Source organism: Artibeus jamaicensis, unplaced genomic scaffold, assembly GCF_021234435.1.
Source record: "Artibeus jamaicensis isolate MK-2021 breed Jamaican fruit bat unplaced genomic scaffold, CSHL_Jam_final contig_797, whole genome shotgun sequence".
Taxonomy (NCBI): domain Eukaryota; kingdom Metazoa; phylum Chordata; class Mammalia; order Chiroptera; family Phyllostomidae; genus Artibeus; species Artibeus jamaicensis.
In genome coordinates this window covers 18247664-18263630 of record NW_026521977.1, presented here as the reverse complement: position 1 = coordinate 18263630, position 15967 = coordinate 18247664, and the positions used below count along the sequence as shown (strand labels likewise).

The 15967-nt window shown below is 52.7% G+C and overlaps 1 protein-coding gene across 1 annotated transcript in view; it reads left to right on the top strand.

Moving 5' to 3' along the window:
* The window catches only part of WT1 (WT1 transcription factor), a 48437-nt gene that overhangs the window by 826 nt on the left and 31644 nt on the right, over positions 1 to 15967 (top strand). The window contains exons 2-3 of the mRNA XM_037128216.2: positions 5787 to 5909; positions 6362 to 6464. Of these exons, the coding sequence (XP_036984111.1) occupies positions 5888 to 5909; positions 6362 to 6464 (125 nt within the window). The 5' untranslated portion in view covers positions 5787 to 5887. The remainder of the gene's footprint in view (positions 1 to 5786; positions 5910 to 6361; positions 6465 to 15967) is intronic.

The following is a 15967-nucleotide window of genomic DNA, read 5'->3' as shown; positions in this document are numbered from 1 at the left end:
CCTCCGCCGGCTCCGCCGCCACCCCCGCCGCCGCCGCCGCCGCACTCCTTTATCAAACAGGAGCCGAGCTGGGGCGGCGCGGAGCCGCACGAAGAGCAGTGCTTGAGCGCCTTCACCGTCCACTTCTCCGGCCAGTTCACGGGCACAGCTGGAGCCTGTCGCTACGGACCCTTCGGTCCTCCCCCACCCAGCCAGACGTCCTCCGGCCAGGCCAGGATGTTCCCCAACGCGCCCTACCTGCCCAGCTGCCTCGAAAGCCAGCCCGCTATTCGAAACCAGGGTAAGGCGGCCGGGGAGCGCCCCCTACGCGCGGGGCGGTGGCGAGGGGCCGCCCGGGGCGCCCGCACTCTGCCCAACCCCTCCCGGACCCCCGCTCTCACCCGCCGCCGCCCCGAGGACCGTGAGGACAGCGGGAGCAGCCGCTGGGGAAGCGGAGGCCGGGGAGAGGGGGGACTCCCCGGCACCGGCTCCTGACATCCTCGGGAGCCGGGCTGTTCGCTTGAGGCGGGAGGTCTTCCGGGGTCCCCTCCGAACCCCGGAGATTCCGGGACCGCGAACGCCCTTGGGAGAGGGAAGGGGGGAATCTGTGCAGGGTCTGGCTGTGCCTCGGAAGCGGTTTTGTCACCCAGGGCGCCGCCAAACTGCCCCTTGGCAGTTTAGACAGACTGTGGGTTCAGAGTGGGACCGGCCCAAGCTGAGCAGCCCGTGCTGCCTCCGCAGCGCCCACTTGTCCGGGAACTGCTGTCGCCCTCGGTACGCGGCTGGCACAGTTAGACGCGCGGTAGGTGCGGTGGGACGCGGCGCCGAACCAAGGAACCGGCTAGCGACCAGTCGGCGGCTCTCCCGAAACTGCGGCCGGCTCGGTGTGCAAGCGGGTCTCTCCCAGGCTCAGGTGGCGGCCACGCGGGCTTCGGGGCTGGACGAGAAACCCAACTGTCCGGCTCCACGCTGTGCGGGGCCGGGCCCTGCTGTAGTCAGTGAAATAAGGCCCGAGCCCCAGGCGCCTCCTCGATGAGCCGGGCTCAGCTGCGGAGAGATTTTTGCAAGCCTTGGGCGTTAGAAGGACAGGTTTATTTTGTTCAGCCATCGTCCATCGAGGTTCACAGCCCTAGTTTGCTCGCTCCGCACTGGCGCCCGCACTTGTCTTTCACAGTCAGGAACCAGAACGGAACCAATCGTGCCCGGTAGTTTGGTTTCTAAATTTATTTTAATTGTTTTGTGCCCCCCCCCCCCGGGCTGTTGAGAACCTAAACCAGTCCGGGTTGATTCAGTATTTTAGGAAATACTTTACAAATGCAGTGGAGGATGCTTTTCCTGGAGCAACATTTCTCGCGGGCCTAGGGACTGGGACGCGTCTGGAATGCGTGGGGTGGTCGAAGCAGGGTGTGTGCTGTTTGCAGGGGGTGCTGGGTCTCCCCAGACCGAGGTCGTGCTCAGCGTCTAAACGCTCCCTCCAGGTGGTCTGCCCTTACCCGAGCCCAGCCAGGAGCATCCGGTCTCAAGAAGCCCTGGCGAAAGCGAAACTGCCCTCCTCTCCTCGTCCTGGGAATCTGGGCTCCCTGTCCCTTGAAGGACAATGAAGCCCATGCGACTCCCAGGTCCCTTCACGGTAGCTCTTTCCAAGGGTGTTGGAACAGCTCAGTCCCTCTTAGAGGCCCGATCCTGCCACCTCTGATTAGCAGGCTGGTGTACCTTTGGCAAATCCCCAGGTGTCAGTTTTCCAACCTGTAAGTGGGGGCTTGAGAGGGACACCTCGGATAGTGGGTTGGGTGTGGTGATCTGTGCAGAAAGACTTTCTCTCCTTGCAGGTTCTCAATACAGAAGGCAGAGCCTCCCCCTAAACTCGCCTCGGGCTGGTCTGGCCACGAATGGCAGGCAGGTGTGTGATGTGTTTCTGTGTAGATGTGTGTGCTGTGTGGAAAGGCCTGAGAAACCATTGATTAAGGCCTCCTGACAGCAAAACACTATTGCGTCATTATCGTTTGTTTGGGTCCATCCAGGTACTGTGAACCTTTTTGGAACCTGGGCTGTGTTGCTTTGTTTGGGCCCCATGTCCAGCCGTCCAGGTCAGATCTGTTGCCTGGGGTCCCACCAACCCAGTGTGGAATGAGGAGGCCAACTGTTGGCTCCCTAGCCAGTGGGCACTAAGACAGTAGATAGGCCGGCTGCCAAGAGAAAAAGGTTTGGGAGCTGGATGCCAGGATGAAAAGGTGAAGAAGCTCCTTCTCTCCACCCCAGGAGAACCGCAGTGGAGGACTGGCCTTTGGGCAGAGGGGGCACAGCCTATAAGCCCGATTCTGTCTGTGGGCTTCGTTTTCTCTTGCGGTGAAAACGTGAATGGGCCACTGGCTCAGCTCTTGGGACTCACTTGGCAGCTGGGAGCTGGGGTGGGATGTCCGAAGCTGTTCCCGCTTCAGCCCTGGTGCCGGCCCTGAAGTCTGGAGGTTTCTGATTTATTCTCTCGACTTCTGGGGTTTTTCTGCGGCTCTTCCAGGAACGTAGGGACTGGTGAGAAGCTTGGGTTGAGGGAAGCTGGGGCGTCAGCTCCTTTCCCAAAGTGTGAGAATGGCCATCAGCAGCCCCAGGCCAGACTCCAGTGGACAGGCGTCCAGACCCGGATTCTCAGCCCCAAACAGGGCAGCCTGGCCATCGCCCACAAGAGAGGACGATTTCTGGCACCTTCTCACCACCCCCACCCCCGCTTTTTCCTGTTCCTTGAGAATATGTTTTTCCTATTTCTTAAAAACATTTATAGCTGATGTCTTAACCTTACTTCTAAACACGAGTTCTGCAAACATTATTGAACACCTACTCATGCAAGACACGGAGGACTGAATATCCAGACTACGTGCCTCGACCTTACCCGAAGCTGGTAGCCTGGCATTGGAGGAGCCCCTTATTCTTGGATAAGGACATTTAAATTCTAACCAGTTAGGTGCATGCAAGACATCTCAGTTTGTGGCAGAGCTGGCACTCAAACCCAGACCACCGAAGGCTGTTTCTACCTATTTTCCCAGAGATCTGGGCCCACTGTTGACATGGGTTCCTCCCTCCCACTAGATGGACACCAAACCCACCCTAGTCGGTATGTGAGGGGTTGCCCAGGCCGAAGTGGGGTGAAGCCTGGGGCAGCCCCAGATTAAGTGCTGGCGTTCAGGGAAGGGAAAGTTGCTTGGGAGTCAGGCGGGCTCCCCAAGCCCGACTGCAGCACAGACCCAAAACGCGAGAGGAGGCCTTGGCATTGCCAGCCACCCTAAGGTCACTGGGGAGACCAGCCTGCCCCAAGGGCCGAGGGCGCCCTCCTTGGGTCGCACTGGAGAGGTCATTTAGTTGTGGGACAGGTTCTCCCGTATTCTCCGGTAGCTGAGGAATCATCAGTGTCAGCCCTCTGACCCGACTACCTTCCTGACAGAGCCTGCTGTCCGCTGCACCCCCAGCTCCCGGGCGGGGTGGGGGCTGGGGACACCGGCCGGGTCGGGTGCATCCTGGACTCCTCACTGCGGTGGGTGGGGGAGGGAGGCGCAGAGCGTCTTCCCTCTCCTCGCGGTCAAGGTTGCACTCCCTCCCCGGCCGAGACTAACCGTGGGAAAGGCGCTACCTTGGATGCTGGAGCCTCCTCCTCTAAGGCCTGGACAAGCTGTACAAGGAGCCTTTGAACACGCTGCCCCTTTCTGCCCGCAGCTGTCCCCTCCCGGAGCCCCTGCCCCGCGCTCTGCGCCGCAGACGTAGGGTGAAGCCTCCGCACAGCGCGCTCCAATCAGTCCCGCGCCAGATAAGCTTCTAATTAAAAGAGCCCTCCCTCCTTGGCCCCAGCTTTCAGGAAACACTGCCCCTCCCGAGGAAACTAAAGCAGAGGGTGGGAGGCTAGACCACGTCTACCCGGGTGTGCGTGTCGGGTCTGGGAGGGGCCCTGCGGAGCCTCGCGGGGCGTGCAGACCACGCTGCAGCCCGCACCCGCGGCTTCGCTGCTAACCCGCAGTCGCGGGGCCTGCCTCGGGAGACCGCACAGGGCCCGGGGCCACTGCTGACTCTGCGGCTCAGAAATGCAGAAGGGTTCCTCGAGAGGCAATTTCTTTGTCGCTTCCGTTTCTTCTTTTTTTTTTTTTCCCTTTCAAAATTTGGCCTTTGCTCTGCAAAATGGGGTGCTAGGAGCCAAATTTCGTTTGTAAGCTGATCGATAGGCCTTTTGCAGAGCCCGGCCTCCGCTCCCAAAAGGAAGCGCCTGGAAGCCCCAGCGCGCTAACCCACGCCTGACAGCGGGGCGGGGGTTATCTCTGCCCACTTAGCAGGCGAGAACTGCAGGCCTCCGGGTCGTGCAAAGTGTAGGAGCTGGTGGCTTCCTAAACCGTCGTCCTGTGGCGCCTATTGGTGCCTGACACTTGGCTCGCTCTGTACGGCCCGGTAATGAAGACCTGCCCCAACCCTCCCTCCCACTCTGACAAACCACATGCCCCGAGTGGGCCCCGTGGAAGCTCTGTGTCCGTTCGGGGGGTTCTGTTTCAAAGATGGGGCAATGGCCTCCTTTCTCTGTCCAGCCTGTCTTCTGAGGCACTTGTTGCAGAGGGACCATGCCTAGGGATTGAGGACTGTGGGACCCCAGTCCCAAGAGTTAAGCGGGGTCTGGTGACCCAGCGCAGGAGCAAGGGTGGGGGTGGGGGACCGGGGCCAGCCGGGTGGTCCTACAGGGAGCCGTGGAGAGCGTCTCCGCCAATCTCATTTATCTCGTGGCCTGGACCTCAGGCCAGAGACCCCTGAGATGGGGGGGCCCTGCCACTGAGTCCCGGGGCCCAGGACCCACCCTCCTCCCAGCCCCGGGGCCCTTTTCCCCCGAGGCTACAACTCTTTTCCTAGAAGCTGGAGGGACATATGTTTCAAGTAGTTTAAAATCACTAATCATAGGAGGAGACTACATTTTTCAACGGAGACATCACATTATTGTTTTTTCTTACCTTCGGAGCGTTGGGGAAGAACACAGACGGCATTGCCTTCGATTTCTTGAAAGGGAAACTGAGGCAGAGCACCCCTGCGCTGCCGTGAGGTCCAGCGTTGAGGCCTGGTGCTGGAGGACGCTGGTCCCGCGCTTGTGGTCGGAATCGGACCCGCTGGGTGCGACGGGTCCTCGCAGGGGGGGAGGGGAGCACGCAGGGTCAAGGCTGGTGTGCCCCACGCGAAGGGCCCCTTCTTTCCCCCTCCCTGACTGTCCCGAGGGCCCGGGGTGTCATGGTGTCCGGTCGCCCAGCCTCAGACAGATAACATTACTCGGTCATTACTCTCCCCATTTAAAGCCCATGCCGTTCAACTGGCTCCGAGTAATTAATGAAAGTTAGTGCTCGAGCCCCTGATTTACGGCTCCGAGTCAGCGCGGGGTCAGTCGAGCCGATTCATTTCTCTCGCCGGCGCTGCCCCTGCGCGAGAGCCGCGGTGTCTGGTTTTGGGGGAGAACAACTTTCTCCGCCGAGTGGTTGGAGGTTTTCCTACTTCCTCGCCTGAGGTTCCGTCCAGGAGCAGCGGGCGGCCTGGAAGGCAAGGGCGTGAACGAGCCGGGAAACGGAGGGGAGGTCCGGGCTCCACCTGACGTCGGGCGGGGAGCCGGTCCTGGGGCCATACCTCGGGGCTTGGGCCAGCCTTCCCGCCCATAGCACTAGAGGCCGGTGGGTCGACCCAACCCTCGGCTGCGGTTCCGAATGCGCGGCCGGGGAGCCCCTCTGCACCGGGTCTGGTCCGGTCTGGACGCGCCCCGTCCACGTCTCCCCGTTGACGCTGTTCTTCCCTCTGCCGCCCCGCAGGTTACAGCACAGTCACCTTCGACGGGACGCCCAGCTACGGCCACACGCCCTCGCACCACGCGGCGCAGTTCCCCAACCACTCCTTCAAGCACGAGGACCCCATGGGCCAGCAGGGCTCCCTGGGTAAGCGGGCGGGAGTGGTGTGGGGGTCCTCCTCTCTGCGTCCGCGCCGCCCCTCCCGGTGAATCTCCCACCTACGGCAAACTGGGGAGGAGAGAAGAGAACGTGTAAAGGGAGTTTTAGAAACAATTAGCCCACTCTCTCAACGAAAAAGAAAAGATCTGTTCCTCCCTTCCCCCAAAGTACGTTAGGCATTGCTCCACCCAACCAAATCTGAGAATGTCCCAAGGGTCTTTTCCGTGCGTTAGGTAGTGACTTCTAAGAAAACGCAAAGTGGAAAGCTTGGCTCCTTCCGATCTGGACTCCCCCTCTCCGCACGCCAGGCGTCCGGGCCCCTTCACCCCCAGCGTAGCCTGGGAGCCCGGCTCAGGTTGCCCTCTCCAAGTCCCTGCCCGCCGCCGCGCACCCCGCGGCCTTCAGGGCGCGCTCACTCGGCTCTCCCCGGCTCTCCGCAGGTGAGCAGCAGTACTCCGTGCCGCCCCCCGTCTATGGCTGCCACACCCCCACCGACAGCTGCACCGGCAGCCAAGCCCTGCTGCTGAGGACGCCCTACAGCAGGTAGGATGGCACTGGGCACGGTGTCTGGGTCCCTGGAAGCCGGAGGGCGTGCAGGGTGTGGGCCGCAAACGACGCTTTCAGCCCGCCCGGCTACTTAGAGGAAATTAAAGCAGACCTCCAAGCTCTGATTGAGAGAAATAGATTTCCTCGTTTCCTGATTCTTATTTTGAATATAAATGAGCGCGGTTACTGTTTGGAACCGAACAAGAAAGAGAGGCGCTTTGGAAAGTTAACTTTTTTCAAGGGCTCTTTGCTGGGAGGATTTTAGCATCCTCGGGACCAAAGATTAAACACGGAGTCCACTGCCACGCGGTTCTCACTCTGCAAATCCCTTTCCGGCCACTGGCCAACTGGCCAGACCTCTGTGCGACCACTTCGAGGGCGCGCACCCTTGCGGAGCGGCGGGGCTGCCTGCGCCCTGCCCGCGCCGTTCGCTGCCGAGTGGGGGATGCGTTCCGGGGAAGCGGTCCTGCGCCGGCCCCTCTCCTGTTCTCGGGAGGCGGAAGGCAGCTTCTTTTCCTTCGAAGCTTTTTTCCTGTCCCTCGTGCCTCCTCTCGGCTCTGGCTCCACCCTCCACCTACTCTCCCTCAAATTTATTCTTCAACTTTGGGTGAACTTGGCCGGCATCCCGCGTCTCCGATAGGGTTGCCTAGTAACTGGCGCACACACCGGCCTGCGCCTGGCGGGGAGCTCGGGAGGAGGGGGGGCGGTGGCCGCTCGCCGCCTTCGAGGCCCGGGATTGGGCGCGCATTGCCTCAGTACCACCCCTACCCCTCACCCCGGCGCTGCGGCCACCCTGATACCGACTGCCCCCAAACTAGTCTCCGTCCTCCCTCCCCAGCGCTCCAGGACCCGGGGCTGACGTCAAGGGAAGGAGGTAGTGAGGTAATGAAGGAAGGAAAGCGCCTGCCCTGGGAGACTGGGTGGGGGAGTGGCCGCGCCTGGGGGACCTTCAGTCCCACAGGTGGAGGAGGGGAAGGAGGCTGTGCTCCGGAGCCCGAGGTGGCGCGTCCCCAAGTCGCGGTGTGCGTGTGAAATTGAGCCTAGGACTGGTCTGATTCTGCTGTCCCTTGGAAGTATGGGGCCGAGTTTTTCCCGCTTTTGTATGCCTGAGCTGCGTGGGCTTCGAAAACCTTTTATTTTGATTTGAAAATCCGGCATATCTAATCGAATCTTGGATTTGAGATCACGTTTTTTTCCCCTCCCCATTTCCTTTTCTTCCATTCTTCCTTCCTCCCTCCTTTTCTCCCTCTCTTCCTCCTTCCTTCCTTTTCTTTTCCCTTTTCTTTCAGAGAAAAAGATTTTGATTTAGGAATTAGAGGTGGATTTTGACTTAGGGCTCTAGAAAGAGACAGGGGGCAAAGAAATGCAGGCAGTTGCACAGGTGGAGATGAAGAGGTCACAACTCATCACCTTCCTATTCTCCCTTCCGAGCTCAAATCCGGTTCAGTTTTTCATCGCAGGCCCACTGTTTTGCCCCAAGCCTGCCATTGCTCTCTCTGTTCCTCCCCTCCTTGCTTGGGTCAGGTCAACGGAATGGATGCAGAATCCCCAACCATTCTCTGTGGTGATCATTTAGCAAAACTGGCCAGAGGTGCTCTTCCCCTTCTTGAAGAGCTGCTTCTGTGCATTGCCAGACTGGCTTTGCTATTACTCCCCCAGTAGCCATTGGGCGTGCAGTTGAAATGGCGTGCTCTTCCCTCCTTGACCCCGGCTTGGTGCCTCACTCCAGGTGGAGAAGACCTGATGCCTGAGTGGGTGCTGTTTAGATGAGCCAGGATACCCCTGGGACTTGGGGACTGAGAAGCTACTGGAGTCTGGTTCAGTAGTGATGTGCAGCTACACATATTTCTTGCTCTCCTTTCTCTGAAGCATAAACCCACCCTGTGGGACACCAGGAAAGGGCCCATCAGAGAGACTGAGCCACCCCCTCCCCGCAGAAACTGGAGTCAGGGATAAACTGATCACAAGCCTTGGTTTAATGGAGATTCTCCACTCTGAGTCTCTGGGGTGGATTTTGACTTGGGGCTACATTTGAGATTACTATAGAAGTAGGAAAAGTCACTTGAATTGCATTCTATACATAAAGTTTTCACAGTTTCCTAGTCCGGTTTCTAATCGGCCACTGTATAAAGCAATTTTGTCAGGTTCATCTTTTGGACGTACCTGCTTATCCATTTGCCCTTTCTGTTGAGTTGGCCAAAAAGTCTGTATGGCTTTTCTGTAAAATAAAAGACACATTTTTCATTTTCACCCATAACTTTGTTGATTTGAATATTTCGAGTGTGTGGGCTGTCTCCTACATGGTATAGTGTTGATTGTTCACAGGTAATGCTTCAGTTTAATCACTGTCAACTTCAGCTGGTCCACCTGACCCTGGAGCATCGTCCAGCGAGAAATCTCCAGCACGAAAGTTCACAACCACTTCTGACGCCTTTCGTCAGTCACAGCACCTTCTCCAAACACTGCACAAATCTGTTTTTGTGTTTCAATCCCATTTTTACTTTTCTTGAAATAATAAAGCATAAGTGTTGCATGTTTTCTCCTATCTTCAGCATTATAATAGCTACACAAAGATTCACTAATTTTGATAAGTTTTTAAAAAATGCATGCTGCTGTGACAGCTGCTACAATACAATCTAACAAAATTCTTTGAATGAAGTTAAAGACAATAGAGCCATTGTATGGAAAAAAACCCAAAGGAACTTTTTGGTCAACCTAATGCATAATTATAACTTTTTTGCTTCTCATTTTTATAAGTGTCGCAAAACACCATTTTCTCCTGTTACAGAACATTTCCTAAGCAGCAACATCTCCTAAAACAGAGTCTGTGACCCCAGTAGGAATAGAGTTTGTTCCCTTGAAGTTTGTACTGATTGCGTCTGTGGAGCTCCATCCACCCTAACGTCGCCAGATTTCAAATCACTGAGCAAAGATCAGGTACTTCGAACCGAAGGACACGTGATCAATGTGCACCGTTTAAGTAGCTGTGCCAACAGGTGTTTCACAGTATCTGCAGTAACTGACTTCTATCCACCTGTTACAACAGTTGTTGGTCCAGGAGGCTTCAGGTAGTGAAGTAATAAAGCAGGAATCCAGATGATAATTAGGTATCACGAAAAGAAGCTTGAAGGTTTAGGTTTAGGAAAAGAAGCCTGGTGTAGCAAGTACTTAATAAATGTTAAATGTTTATTGGTGGTGGTGTTTTTACTAGAAGGTTTATTGGCACTGCGGCTGAGGCCCTGTCTTCTCTCTGAGAGCTGGTGTCTTCTGTTCACTCTCCTTGAAAGAGGCGAAGTCTTTCTCCTCGGGCTGTCACCGTCTGGGGACCACTGTGTGCCCTCGTGTGCCCTTTTCATAGAAACAGTCTGGCGGGGGCCTCACGTGGAGCCCTTCCTTCTTCTCCCTCAACTCTCTGGGATGGGTGGCTTGGGAAGACAGAACCGTATAGGCATCTGACATGACGTTTAAGCAAATTGCTTTAAAAAATTCTCTGCAGTAACCTTGCCTGATGCTGCAAAACTAATTGTGCAATTATTTATCTTAATTGAAAAAAAAAAGATCAGGCACTTCTCCCACAGTAGTGATGAATGGACAGGTGTAGGGACATTTTAAGATTGGGTCTGTGCATCGATGTCACCACGGTTGTGTCATTTTCTTCTTTCCGATTTCTAAAAAAAGGTCTGAAAAGTTATTTAAATGCTTTGGGGGACACAATGTTTGAAAAAGCATAAAATATAGGACTGAACACTAATCACTGAATAACCTGACTTTTGGATTTTTGATATTCAGTGGTGCTATTCTGTCTGAAATTGGGAGCTTGTGGGAAAGGCTTGCTTGTATTTTGTTCGCCTCGTTGCAGCTGACCCTCTGAGGCAGACTGCCCAGCTTCTTCCCCACCCCTCTTCCCAAAGCGCTGTTCCCCAAACTTGGATTTAGTCTTCTTCCCCAGCACGAAGGAAAGATAATGGTACATATACAGACATTCAATAAGCAGTGCACAATGTGAATTTGCTTTGAGGAAATTCTCAGAATTCTCGACTCGTCAGGAGAGAAATTTACAAGAAGAGAAACGTGGTAAGTTCTGTCCTGTCTCTCAGGTAACAGACCTGAAGTGTTGCAGCCACACACATTTGTGTGTCGGTATAAACAGTACTGAGTAGAAAATGCCCCCAGTCAACTTGCGGGAAGTGGCAGGAGATGGTTTCCCCACCCTCCCTGACTCCCTGCCCCACCCCTCCCTGCCACATGTTGCAGGTGGGTAGAATTTTGTCTTTAGGCCCCTAAGGCTTATGAAACTAGATTCCAGTCCTTAGGGAAGCCCATGATCACACTGGGTGAAAGCTTGAGTCCCTGTAACACAGGGACTAGGATTTATTAGTGCGTGATCCCTGCCTGTGCTGAGTGCTTCACTCTCAGTTCATTCATTTAGTTCTCCTGATTAATCTATGAAGTGGATGCTCTAAACTGCATTCTACTGAGGAGGAAATAGATTTAGAGACTCCAAGTCACTTGACCAGGCTCGCACAATGAGTGATAATCAGAACCAGGACTTGATCCGCAGTATCTCTGACTTCAAAACCCGTCTGTGCTCTGGGTCACTGAGGGTCACCAGGCTACTCCACTCGGAATATTCTCCTTATACAGTCCATGCCTTTGCTGATGAATACCAGTGGCAAGTTCTCATGTAAACTTTTCGCCCAGGCACCATTCTAAGCAGTGCACAAGTATTGACGTATCTAATCACGTGGCAACTCTTCGAGGTATCATCCCTGTGAGGTTATCACCCCCGTGTCACAGAGGGGGAAACTGAGGCCCCGGAGGTGAATTCGCCCAGTGCGACACAGTCAGGGGCAGAGCTGGCGTTTACGTCCGGTGGGTGAGGCCCCGGGATCTGTGCTCCTACCCACTGCACCCACCTGCTGCCTCTCCTGCTCCCCAAGGGCCCTTCTCTCTCTCCAAAGGTGGCATCTTCCCTGGGTCTCCCTGAAGAAAAAGGGCTTTGTTTCCCACGGTTGTGAAAGTAACGTATTGTCCACTAGTTTACCCGTACCTTTCAATGGTAAGCACTTAGTGGGTTGGGGGCACTATTTTTCCCCAGTGAGTATTGTTGGAGCCAACTTGAACTTTCACCTTAAGTCGTAACTAACAAAGCAGCTCTGTCTTTTCAACTGTGGACTCCTCTAACTTTGCCTTTACCACTGGACATGACTGTTGGTGAAGTTCAGTCCTGGGCAGCTAAAGAAATCCAGAGCAGAGACCTTTCTCCCCGTCCCTGGACCCAGGGGGAATGTCCGCTCCCAGGGCCACCCAGCTTTCTGGTTGCTCAGGGGCAAGGTCCCAGCGAATGTTGGACCCCACGCTCCCCCGAGGGGAGACAGAAGAAGAGCCCACCCTTTTTAAGTCTAATATAATGTTCCCTCTGATTTCTATGTGGAACGAGCAGCGAGCTGGACCTTCCCCGCTCACTTCCCTTGACCCTCTTCCGCAAGCCCCCTCTGCCTCCTCCGAGGTTGCTGACCTCTGGTCCCTGAATGTGCCCGCTGCACAGCTCGATTCTCGGAGCTACTTTAAAAAGGAGTTCTGTGCACTATGTTGGAAAAATATTCCCATACACACTCTCTTTTGAGGCATTCTAGTTCTTTCTCTTTCTTTTTATACTTCTTTGTGGTTTCCATACCCTTCTTTAACAACTGTGCCACTCATATAAATGAGAATGTTTCCTTATGCCCCTTAGCAGTTCAAGAGACAATAATTGCTGATGGGACTATTTTTTAAAAAATCCTCTCCTAGGGATATGTTCATTGATTTTTTTAGCCATGGAGAAAGGGGGGAAGAGACAGAGTCACGCTGCTGTGAGAGAGAAACAGTGATTGGTCGCCCTGACCTTTGGTGTACGGGTTGATGCTCAACCAGCTGAGCCGCCCTGCCAGGGCTGACTTTTTACCTGAATGTGGATTCACCGATGGTGAAGTTGACAGTGGAGCCTGCCACCAGTAGGTTGTCCTTCATGGAAATGAAACTTCCTCAGCAGCCCCAGAGTTTCTGGGGAATCCAGGTCAGTGGCAAGTTCACAATCCCCTATTTAAGTTAGTTTTTGACTTCAGTGTCAGTTGGAGGACAGTTCATGTCCAAGGGAATAAAATCATAATCAATGCCTATGCTGCCTCTTTCACTTGTGTATCCAAGTACACTTCACACGATGTGCAGATTTTATTTGACAGTACTGGTATGTGTTTCTCACATAGGTAAGCAGGAAGGCAGGAAGTCTGGAGTGGTTTCCAAGGTGGTCGGTGCATGTTGTTATCAAAGCCAAAGATTTGCACTGGACTTGTCTCCAGGGAGGGGGAAACCTAGTTTCAATATTCCTTCAACTTTTTTGCTGACCAAGTGTTTATTAATAGAAGTTGAATCCCCAGTGGGTTTTTCTTTGGTTAACTGGCGAGCTGGAGAGAAATTACAATACCAAGAGATTGACTGTAAAATAATTATTCACCATGGCCTGCTGGGCAGAAATTTCTCAACAAGGCAGCCTCCAAGGCGCCTCAGAGGGAAGAACGCAGCAAAGGGGCAGCGTGGAAGTCTGGCTGCAGCCTTAGCAGTGCGCGAGCCTTGGTTATCAGGTGGAGGCGAAGCCACCGAGACTCTCTGTTGGCGTGGGCCAGAGAGATCGCAGCAAACGCTGGAAACACGAATTCTGATCACGAATGCCGGTTATGTTTGCCTGTTTCCTGTTGGCTTAAAAAAATCATCCCAGGGACAAACTCTTTTCTTTCATCAAGATGTTACTTTGCGGGGGGGGGGGGCATTGGGGAACTGGGTAAAAAAAGTAAAGGGATGAAGAAGCACAGATGGACAAATTGGCAGCTACAGAGTAGTCACAAGGATGTAAAACACAGCACAGAGAATATAGTCAATAATACTGCAATAACTATGTCTGGGGCCAGGTGGATACTGGAAATGTCAGAGGGACCACTTTGTAAGGTGTATGATTTGTCCAATCACTATGCTGTACACTTGAAACTAATATAGAATAATACTGAGTGTAAGCTGTAATGGAAAAAAAAGATTGTACTTTGTCAGCTAGCAACCATCGGGCAGAGGTAACTCCACTCTCAACCGGGTTCGGTGGTTCTATTTCAGAGGCGCTAAGATCTTTTCTACCTTGTTCTACTGAATATAGTAAACACAATTAAAGATGAAAATGTACTTGAGTTACACATGCATTTGAAGAGTGGAGGAGTTCAAGTCCAGATAATAGCGGAGGGTTTTCTTCTTCCTTTCTTTCTGTACGGAGGTCAAGAACTCAGTCATACTGCAGTCCAGGCCAAAACAAACTATATGATCTACTACCGATTTCCTTTTAAGTTCCCCTCTTTGCAAGGACTGACTTCCTTTTATTTGACTCCAGCTTGCATTAATCCCAGTTATAGAAGTTTTTTTCTCTCTCTCTCTTGCTTCCAACTTCAAACATTTCTTACATAGGAAATAAGTGTCTTTTTTTAAAGACCTACTTAAAAAATATAAAGGACACCATGACTTTGGGGATATGTTTTGGTAGCCTGCGATTTCAGAGTTCACTTCCGAATGGACAGAGTTAGAGGGGGAGCCAAAATGCCTACGTGACCACTGTGGTTGCTCTGAGCCAAGCCGTCTGCTTATCTGATCTCCTCTGGGAATGAGGTGGTTGACACCTTCAGCGGTTATTTAATAATTAGATACCTTATTTGTCAGGAGCCATATATTCTTTGACCAGTGCTGCCTCTTCGTGTGGGTTTTCATGATGAGAGCTGGGTGTTGACTGATTGCCCAAAGAGATCAGAGCCCCGAGCAGGCTTGGGCCCAGTCTTTTTAGCTCGAGTTCACATTTTGTCCTCTCCCCAGCAGCAGTGATTGTCATCGCTGTCATGGGCTTCCAGCTGGAAAACTGTGCCAGTCGAGCCTCCTGGCTGAGCTGCCGAGGAGCCCCCGGTTGACAGAAGGCAGGATGTGGTTAAAACTGTGCTCTGATCCTATCGCTGGTCTCAGGAAACCTATGAGTAGCTGGGGATTTTCTGCAAGTCCTTCTGCCTACCCCACCTTCTCCTTCTCTCTCCTTCTGAGGATTTACAAGCTGGGCTCTCAGGGCCACTGCAGTCAAGAGGCGGGGCTCCTGTTGGGATCTGGGCACACCGTCCTTAGTGAGCTCAAGAGGATGTGTTGGGCATCTTGCATCTTGTAACTTTCTGGGGACAGAGTAGGTTATGCTTCCTGGCATGTGTTCCCTTCCACTTCCAGACTCTTCGAGTCTGTATTATTATTACTATTATTTAAATGGCAGTGAGAAGACCAGGCTCAGGGGCCGCATGATGCCTGAAGCTTTCAAAGGTGCAGGGCAGGGTGGAGGTCAGGGCATCGGGCAAGTCAGCAGCAGGCACCTGTCTGGGCCCTGCTTTGATAAACGGGGGCCATGAATATACTGGCCTCACAAAGTTATTGTGAAGAATCCATAAGTGCAGTGCAAAATTTGCTAGATTAGAAATATTAAAATGTTGTATCTGTCTAGTCCTCAAAAAGCCATTGTTCGAGCTTTACCACATCTCTGTGAAGTTAAACTGATTGAGACTAATATTCCCATTAGACAGATGAGAAAACTGAGGTGCAGTGAGCTGAATTGATTTGCTTCATTGGCTCAAGATCCTAAAACTTATAGAAGTAGCACTGTCCAGCAGAAACATAATACAAGCCATATATTTGAAACTTGTTAGCAGCCACATAAAAAAGAAACAATAAAATTAATTTTGAAATATTCTCTTTAACCCAGTATAGTCAAAATCTTATTTCAACATGTGGCACTAGCCATATTTCAAGTGCTCAGTAGCCACATGTAACTTAGTGGCTGCCACATTGGACAAAGCGGTGAAAAGTATCTATTAAGTGCCTACTAGGAAGATATTGATGTGTAAGACATAACTTGTATTTAAGAAAGTTTGTTTTATGGGGGGGCCAAGAAAATGTCCTTAAAAAACATTTTCTCTTTGTGGTACTTTCTAGTGACCCTTAGGACTCTATTGGCTTATTTTTGAAATCTATGAGAAAATCCCTAAACCACAAAGTCAGGTATTTGGGACTCATTAACCCCCATGTAAACTTCTGTCGCTCATCTTGTTTCTCAGCCCTCTTAAAAATTAAGATTTTTCTGAGTCTTATGCGAGGATGAAATCATTTCAGAAAGATCCCACATCCCAATAGGACCTAGGAGAATTGTCAACTGGAGCTGAGTGATTTTAGTTGGTGAACAATTTTTAAAAACCAGTGACAAATATATAGGGCTGCCTGGGGAATACAATGCCTGTTGGCTGAGATTAATGGCAAGATTAATAAATGGATTGCTTGATGAAAAGGCGCAAGAGAACAAAAACCAGTAGAGATTGCGGAGGAGGCTGCTTATTAATGAACTGTCAACCCAAAGAAAGTTCAAGAAACTCTCCTGTGTTAGCAGGCTGGCACTTCTCATAAAAATC